Genomic DNA, 9,640 nt, shown 5'->3' on the forward strand with positions numbered 1-9,640 from the left:
GCGCAGGTCAGGACCCAGGTCGCCCGGTGCTGGCGTCAGCTGCGCGCCGCCGCGAAGCCGCGAGCCGGTGGCTGGGGCGGTTCTGAAAGAAAAGGTGGGAGCTGAGCCCGGAAGTGGTGACGGTCCCGGGAGAGCAGACGGAGACAGCGGCAAGTCTGACCCTGGACTGACTGACTGAGCGGGGGCGGGGGCAGACACAGAGGCATCCGCCTTGCGGGAGCTACACGAGGAGCGGGAGTGGCCGGGCCTCCCTTCCGCACTTGAGCGAGCGCCGAGTGATGGCGGTGATGATGGCGGCAGTTGCTCGGACAGCCCCAGTTAAGCTGCGCTCAGAGAGGTGAGAGGGGAAAGGGGAGCGGTGAGGGTTCGGGGTTTGCGCCTACCCTTCCAGGCTCTCCTCCCAGGCCACCATATCCTGCCCCTGAACCGATCGAGCTCCTCTGGACAGACCTCGTTAAGCCTTTATTCTTGACATCCTTCGTGCCCTCACTTTGTCATTTCTGTAGTGATAAAGAATGGATTGATTCTTGTTTCTTGCAGCTCGAGCTAAATAATGCTTAAGAGAGTTAACTCCGGTTTTCCTATTTCGTCCCCACCCAAAGTTTACTGAAGTGCATTTGGATCTGAAAGAAGAGTTTTAATTTATATTGTTGAATGCTTCCTTTCATCCATGCAGCCCGTAACACATTCTGTGCTAAGTACAGGTCTTGGGCCCGTCATGTTAATGCTTTTCTGGTTTCTTCATGTTCTTCATATTAGTAAACTGGTCTCTGTGGAAAACTATGATTTTTGTTGTTGTTGTTGTTGTTAGTATTTATCTTACGGAATTTCTCAGAGTTTTTGTGATACCCACCATACAGTGTCAATCACTTATTTTTATCTCCTGAGACATTTTTCCGTTGTAGAGGTGTATTTTCCTGTTCTTCAGTCCCAGTTCATTCTAAAAAGTGTCAAGCGTAGTTACTCAAACCGTGGTATTCTAGCTCTGGTGGCATTTTGTGAGAAGTGGGCCTCCAGATAGAGACAAATTTGTGTGTGCATAAAAAGAAAGAGTGGTTGCCTCAAAAAGAACCTGAGATTCTTTTAAAATACCCAGTTGTTAATTTCCCATAAGAACGAAGGTACCTGAGTAACTTATGTTTTATTATGAAATTATTCAGCTTTTAGATGGACCAATTTATAATTTTTTGCCCGAGTCACTGGGCAATAAAAATTATTAGATACAGTATGAGGTTCAAGTTGAGCTGATACTCATTTATGTTGACTATATCATAGTGAGATTTCAGAGTAATGCTTTTCAGGGCTCATAATTCAGAAACCTGCGAACAGTAGTTATAGCAGTAAATACTTTAGACATAGTGTCTGTAAGTCCTTTGATTTTAAAATTATGAATGGTGTCAGCACATGTGCCCATTCTCTCTGCCCTAGCAATGAAGCCATTATTCACAGGTTAAGATAGTATTTCCTTTGCTGATTTCCCAGGTATGAATAAGCTTAAGTCTGAGGATTAAACAGTTCTAGTTTTTAATTTTTACTCTCACCTTGAGCGTGAGTGTTTTTAGTTTCCTGAATATCAGATTTCTCACCTCCAAAATGGAGATGATAGATAGTTCCACCAAATTATTGAAGTACATAGAAGGTACTCATGGATGTCTAAAACTGTTAAGCCCTCATGTTGTTTATTAGTTAGGCACTTTAGATACTTAGTGATTTTTGTTTAAAGTGGGGATTAGCCTGTAAAACCTTCAAATGTCAAATGCCTCTAAAACTGTGAATGCTACCCTCAGCGGGCATATTGAGAGCAATAGATTTTCAAGCAGTATGTACAGGATGATAATGCAGTAATGAAATTTGCATAACTAAGTTAATGTATTGCAAAATTGTCGGGATATCTAAAATAATATAACTTTTAGAAAAAGTGTACCTACAATTTTGATATGAGTACCAAAATTTCCCAAATGGATTATTTACTACCAGTGCATATCTCATTGGATATCTGAATGGACTCACTGAAAACAACGCCAAGGTCAGAGATTCAATTTCACTGAAGGCTAGTTTGCCCTACTGTGACCACTTTAGTACCCTGAGGTTCACAAATAGTGTTGATCTCAAGGGCAGTAGGTTCAGAAAATATAGATATATTAGCATTCTACCAAAGGTAATGTTATCTATATAAATAATGTCATATGAGCCTACACAGTTGTGTAAGAGACTATAACAGTATTGCCTACAGAAGAGTTTTTTAAGATTTTATTTTTAATTATAAAAATGTGGGGGGGGTGTATGAGAGAGAGAGAGAGAGAGAGAGAGAGAGAGAGAGAGAGAGAGAGAGAGCCTGCAGAGGCCAGAAGTGGGCATCATGGCCCCTGGAGAGTTGTAGTCAATTGTGAGCTGCAAGATATAGGTTCTGGGAGTGGAATTTGGGTCCTTTGCAAGCACAGCAAGTATTCATAACTACTGAGCCATCTCTCCAGTCCATACCCTAAAATTTCTTTTTTAATAGAATCTATACTTGATGTAAAAATCATCATTATTATGGAAGATGAAGCTGGAAGAGAGGATGACAATAACTGAGGAGAACAAAATATTGAGAACAAAAACTATTTTTTTAAATCTCTGAAATTATGAATGAACATATTTATTCTGGGAGTAGATAATACTTGGAAACCCAATATGATATAAAAGAGAATATAGTAAATGTCCCTCTACTCTTAGCCACCTAGTCCCTCTAGCTGAAAACACCAGGTATTTGGTTCTTATATTACCTTGGCAGTACTAGGTTGACTTTTCTCATTGCAATATGGATATATGGATATTATCTTTTTTTTTTTTTTTTTTTTGAAACAGGGTTTCTCTGTGTAGCTTTAGAGCCTTTCCTGAGTTCTGTAGCCTCTAACTCTCAGCAATCTTCTTGTCTCTGCCTCCCAAGTGCAGGGATTAAAGGCGTGTGCCGCCACCAGCCTGCATCAATTTTTAATACAATTTTATTTTTTGAGAACTTCACACATTGTGTTTTGATCATATTCACTACCACCTCACTGTTCCCCATAATTCTTCCCAGATCTATCCCTACCTCCCCACCGTCTTTGAGCTTGGTGCCCTCTACTCACCTTAATAACCTGCCATCATCTAATTTGTGTTACCTATATACTTATTATGAGTACAGAGCCACCCATTGGAACATGGTTGCCACACCCTTAAAGAAAACTGACTCTTCCTCCCCTAGAAGCCCTCAGCTGTCAGTAATTTCTCAGTTAAGAGTGGGGTCTCATAAGCACCTCCCACTACGTGCTAGAACGTTTACCTGGCTTGATCTTGTGCTGTCAGTCACAGCCTCTAAGAGTTCATGAATGGAATGGCCCTGTCATGTCCAGGAGACACTACCTCACTCCAGTTCTCCCTGATCTCTGGCTCTTAAAAGTCTCTCTTCACCTTCCACAGTAGTCCATTTGTCTTGGGGGGGGGGGTGACATGGATGTCCCATGTGTGGCTGAATACTACATTGACACTTAGTCTCTGTACTTTGATCAGTCAATAATTTCTGTATTAACCACCATCCCACTGCACAAAGAAACTTCTCATATAAGGTCTGAGAAATATGCTAAGCTGTTGATAAAGAGATAAAAATTGAGAAGGCAGTTTGATACTATGCCCATTTAACAGAATAATGATAGTTCACTCCTGGGGCCTTTTAAGCTCCCTGACCATATTCAGTAGTTTTATTTTGTTCAAATAGTATCACTGTGGCTCTGGCTGGCTACTAGATAGACCAGGTTGGCCTTAGGTTCACAGAGATCAGAGCCCCCTGCTTCCCAGGTGCTAGATTAAAGGCATGCTCCACTACATCTGATAAGATTCACTGTGTTATAGGTGGAAAACTAAAACTCAGAAATGTTCTGATTCACCAAAGTCACATACCTCCCAGTGTCAGACTCCAGTTCTTTTACTACCCAAGGCAGGCTGCCACACAACCTCTAAATCAAGCTGTTGCCATAAAAGTCAGAATTTAATAAAAACGATTATGACAGGTATTGGACTCAGACTTGCTGTGGCCCAGTTGACCTCAAATTGGAGATTCTATTTCACACCAACTAAGTCATGGAATTATAGGCTTGTGTTACCTCACATGGCTTTTTTTTGGGGGGGGGAGAGCGTGGGGTTGAAGTGTGTTGCCTACCTTAACTGAAATCATGCATAATTATTATAAAGTAGTAGTGTTTGTTTGGTGTTTGTTTAAAAAAAAAAAAAAAAGGCCTGGCCTAGTGGCCCACACATTTAATTTCATTACGCAGGAGGCAGACACAGTTGGCTATTTCTGAGTTTGAGGTCATCCTGTTCTACATAGTGAGTACATAGTGAGTTCTAGGACACTCAGGGCTATGTAGAGGGGACACCCCCACCTCCCGGGGGGGGGGGGAAACTTTCTAAATTTTTGTTAAGTTGGCTTGTAAGGAATTTTAGAACTTTTGCTTATTGAAATATAGAGTAAGGAATCTGGCATGACCAAGCTATGATTGAAAAGGAATGTGGAAGAAGTGGGGGAAAGGGCAAATGAGAGTAATAGTATTAAGCTAATGTTTTGTTTGGGTTTTTCCTTTCTGTTCCTTTTGTTTGTTTTTTGAATTATCATCCAGTTCAGCCTGTGAGCCCTGGCTAACTTTTTAAAGGATATAGTTTAATACTTAAATAGAAAATGAATGTAAATTTAAAATATTTTTTTGCTAGAAAATAATAAAAAAAAATTACTAGGGAAAGGATAGAGAATGAAAACTTTTTTCATCCCAAATATTTTTTTCCTCATGTACAACCTTTCCCTCCCCCCCCCACTTGATGTAATATTCTAAGGAATTCCTCTGTTGTCTGCTATCCAACAAATTCCATTTGTGAAGCCTAAATGTTTATTCAACATCCAACTTAAATATCAAGTTATAATCTGACTGCTTTGGTGGAGATTGAGCCATATGGTTGCAGGTAAATTTGGAGTCACAAATTTTATAGGAAAGGTCACAGGGCTGAATTGCTATCACAATAATAATATATTTGTGACTTTAGTATATTGAATTACTCTTTAGTTTATTAAATCTATTTTGGGTTAGTATTAGAAATTAGAATTCTAGTCTTAAATGTATATCAGCAGTGTAGGCATAAATAGTTCAATAGTTCAATGAATAATTTATATCCACACATATAAAATATGCTCTATTATCCAGCAATATAGAGAATTCAAATTAGTTTTCCAGATACTTAACCCTTTCATTATTAACTTTTATTTTCTATAAAACTCTTGAGTTGAAGTTACCTTTCTAGCTTTACTCAATAGAATATTAGTTACATCTTTTGTTAGTGAAATTAGCATGTAGACATTGATATTTTTCATCATTGTTATGCCAGTTGAATCTGGAAACTTACTTTCTTGAAGTGACTCTTTTATAAACTTGCTTTTTAAACATTTGCCTCTTGCTCATTAAGAAATAATGGCTTTTTTTTTTTTTTTTTAATGTCACTGTTCATTCCCCGGGGTTGTGTGTAACATGGCTCCCTTCATAAAAAATTAATATTGAATTAGGAGCCAAAGCAGCTCCTCCCAAATGAGTCGTTCCTCTTCTTTAAAAAAGAGAGAGGAAGGGGCATTTCTCTACCGCTGCTAACACTCTTCAGAAGCCCTTCTGATTTTGTTCTGTACCAAAACTGGAGAAGCTACCCAGCTCCTCCTCTATACACATTTGGTTTAAATTCCAAGGATCAGCTTGGGGTAGAGCACTTATCCAACATGCATGAAGCCTGGGTTCTAACTCCAGCCTTGTAAAGAGCAATAATGATGACAATAGAAGAAATTTTCAAGAACTAATGACTGCCTATTTGTTAGTGAGTGTTCTGTTGCTGTGAAGAGACTACATGACCACAGCAACTCTTAAGAAAAGAAAGCTTTTAATTGGGACTGGCTTAGAGTCCAGAGGCTTAGTCCATTATCATCATGGCAGGAAGCATGGCGGCACGCAGGCAGACACGGTGCTGGAGAGGGAGCTGAGAGTTCTGCATCTGGATCTGCTGGCAGCAGGAAGACAGACATTGTGACCTGGCTTAGACTTTTGGCATATTTCCTCCTATTCCTTTTAAAGAATGCTACTCTCTGTTGACTAATCTTTAAATATATGAGCCATGGGGGCCACTCTTATTCAAACCACCACAGGAGCCATGTTAGTTTTATTGTGAACAGTATCAGGCAGATCTCTGTGAGTTCAAGACTAACTTGATCTACACAGCGAGTTCCAGTCTGGCCAGAGCTATATAGTGAGATCATGTCTCAAAAATAAGTATGTGTGTGAGAAAGGGAGACAAATGCTAGAAGGGGGCATCAGATCTCGTGGAGCTGGAGGTATGACAGTTATGAGCTGCCTGATGTGGATGCTGTCTGATTCTTGTCCTTTGGAAGAGTAGCAAGTACCCTTAACCACTGAGCCTTCTCTCCAGCCCCTAAAGCTCAACTAATTTAAACACTGTATTTTGAAATAACTTGCAACCCTGGTGTTTAACAAAATTTTCATAGTCAAATCTCAATATAACATAAGGATTCTTTTACTTCAAATATTACAGTCCAAAAATTCATCTCCTCATCATACCAACATGTGCAGTACACTAAGTGACTAGACATGGACAGGCAGGCCTGACTCAAGCATGTTAGGACTCCTGCTTTTGCAATGTTAAGGCCAGCCTGGGTCACATAGAGATTTCCAGGTTGGCCAAGGCTACATACATTACAAGACTGTCTCAGGAAACCAATAAAAGAAAATTAAGGGGGGGAGGGTGTTAGTCCCAGCAGGGAAACAGAGATAGGTGGATTTCTATAAATTCTACAGAGAAACCCTGTCTCGAAAAACCAAAAAGAAAGGAAGGATAAGTAGACATAATGTATACTGCAAAACTAGGAATTATTTCTATCCAAGCATGTATAATGGCTGAAAGAAAACCCACACTGAAATTGAGCTGTAAGAAAGGATTCTGTTATCTTGCCTGCATGGAATGAGGAAATCGTATCCCACTATGGAAGAACAGTGCATGAGCATGGGCACAGATACCCAGGCTGCCTCCCAGCACACAGTGCTCCTTCATGTACTGATTTAGCTTTTCATCTTGCATCCTATAGGTGAACAGGTTGCTAATGACTTCCTTTTTTCTTTTTCATAGATTCATCCAGAAAGTGTCCAGAAGAAACTTCCTGTCAGAAAAACTAAAAATGCAGTATTTATAACACTTGGATTTGTACATAATTTGTCTAAAATGGCTGAAAACAATAGTAAAAATGTAGATGTACGGCCTAAAACAGGCCGGAGTAGAAGTGCTGACAGAAAGGATGGCTATGTGTGGAGTGGAAGGAAGTTATCGTGGTCCAGAAAGAGGGAGAGCTGTTCCGAGTCTGAAACCGTAGGTCCTGGAGAGAAAGCTGAAGTTTCTCAAAGGAGCCAAGAAAGGGAACGTGGCTGCTCGTCCATTCAGTTGGACTTAGACCATTCCTGTGGGCATAGATTTTTAGGCCGATCCCTTAAACAGAAACTGCAAGATGCTGTGGGGCAGTGTTTTCCAATAAAGAATTGTGGTCGGCACTCTTCAGGGCTTCCATCTAAAAGAAAAATTCACATCAGTGAAGTCATGCTAGATAAGTGCCCTTTCCCACCTCGATCGGATTTAGCCTTTCGGTGGCATTTTATTAAACGACATACTGTTCCTGTAAGTTCAAAATCAGATGAATGGGTGAGCACAGACTTCCCTGAGAGTAAATTGAGGGACGGTCAGCTAAAACGAAGAAACATGGATGAAGACATACCCTGTTTCTCACATACCAGTGTTCAGCCTTGTGTCTTAACTCCCAACAGTGCTTCTTGTAGAGGTAGCCATATAACTGGCTCTATGATGAACTTGGTCACAAATAACAGCATAGAAGATAGTGATATGGATTCAGAGGATGAAATTATAACACTGTGCACAAGCTCCAGAAAAAGAAACAAGCCCAGGTGGGAAATGGATGATGAAACCCTGCAGTTGGAGACACCTCCCAGGCACCACACCCAGATTGATTATGTACACTGCCTTGTCCCAGACCTACTTCAGATCAGTAACAATCCATGCTACTGGGGGGTTATGGACAAATACGCAGCCGAAGCTCTGCTAGAAGGAAAGCCAGAGGGCACCTTTTTACTTCGAGACTCTGCCCAGGAAGATTATTTATTCTCCGTTAGTTTTAGACGCTATAGTCGTTCTCTTCATGCCAGAATTGAACAGTGGAATCACAACTTTAGCTTTGATGCCCACGATCCGTGTGTTTTCCATTCTCCTGACATTACTGGGCTTCTGGAACATTATAAGGACCCAAGTGCCTGTATGTTCTTTGAACCACTTTTATCCACTCCATTAATCCGGACTTTCCCCTTTTCCTTGCAGCATATTTGCAGAACAGTTATTTGTAATTGTACAACTTACAATGGCATCGATGCCCTTCCAATACCTTCTCCTATGAAATTGTATCTGAAGGAATACCATTATAAATCAAAAGTTAGGTTACTTAGGATTGATGTGCCAGAGCAACAGTGATGGAGAAAGGTTAGGAATGTGGACTTGCATACATATTTTCATTTAATATCTTATTTTTCGTATGCCTCTTTGAATTTTTCTACAAAGCAGTTAGAATCCAAAATAAAACTGCCCTAAATTTTAATTCCAGATCAATTTATTTTTCTTATGATACACTTGTTATATATTTTTGAGCAGGTGTTTAGTTTTTGTTTTTACCATGTAAATTATAGGCCTTTCCCTCAATTTACATATCATCCAGGCATATTTGAAATTTCAAGGCATTGCAAATACATTTGAATATTCTGTATTTTTTAAAAATAATCTGCTCTTTGTTACATGTAAAATATTTTGCTAATCTACACTATCAGTATTCTTATATGGCAGAATAGTTATTGTTCCCATTTTCATTTTAAAATTCTCCCATAAAGAGGAGTGTTGTAATTCATTGATGATAATGTAATTAACTTTTATAATTGCTACTAGGAATGTTAGGCAACAGAATGGTTTAAAATGAAACTTAATGTGTTTTCGTTTTAAATATTAACTAAAACGAGTTTATTTGTTTGTTTATTTTTTAATTTGGCCAGTGAAAAAAATAGAATGTTCTGTATGCTCTAGAGGTGCATTTGTTTTGCAGTATGGCAGGATCATCAATAAACCCGAATGCAGCAGCCCCAGGGAGAATAGTGTCATAATGTAACTTGTGTTCCTTTCTTACTGGAAGCTTCACAATGAAATAGCAGTATTAGAAGCTTGCTGTTGCTAAGGCAACTAGAGCTTTTCTATATTAATTATGGGCTGCTGCATCTACTTAGCTCTTCCCTAGGAACTCTGGTTCCCAGGGGAAAATTCATACTTTCTAAACAGCTCCTGTATCCATCAATAACAAAGAATCCTGAATAGTTTCACATTATTTTAAACTGAACTTAAGATGAAAGCAAAGCACAAGGTTCAAAATTTAGGAAGCTTAATATTGCTTTTGGTCTTTACAACCTAAACAATTATTTCTGTCTTCAGAACTAACACATTTTATGTGGCTTCAAAAAAGAGAAGACATGGCAATAGGTTCATG

At 39.5% G+C, this 9,640-nt stretch overlaps 1 protein-coding gene across 1 annotated transcript; it reads left to right on the top strand.

Moving 5' to 3' along the window:
- The first annotated feature begins 112 nt into the window (after positions 1–112).
- Socs4 (suppressor of cytokine signaling 4) lies at positions 113–9,136 on the top strand. Its single transcript, XM_051177085.1, has 2 exons — positions 113–337; positions 7,186–9,136. Exon 2 carries the CDS (start codon positions 7,279–7,281, stop codon positions 8,584–8,586), a length of 1,308 nt encoding a protein of 435 aa, XP_051033042.1. The 5' UTR covers positions 113–337; positions 7,186–7,278; the 3' UTR covers positions 8,587–9,136.
- Positions 9,137–9,640: the final 504 nt, after the last annotated feature.

Source organism: Phodopus roborovskii, unplaced genomic scaffold, assembly GCF_943737965.1.
Source record: "Phodopus roborovskii unplaced genomic scaffold, PHOROB, whole genome shotgun sequence".
NCBI classification, from domain to species: Eukaryota; Metazoa; Chordata; class Mammalia; order Rodentia; family Cricetidae; genus Phodopus; species Phodopus roborovskii.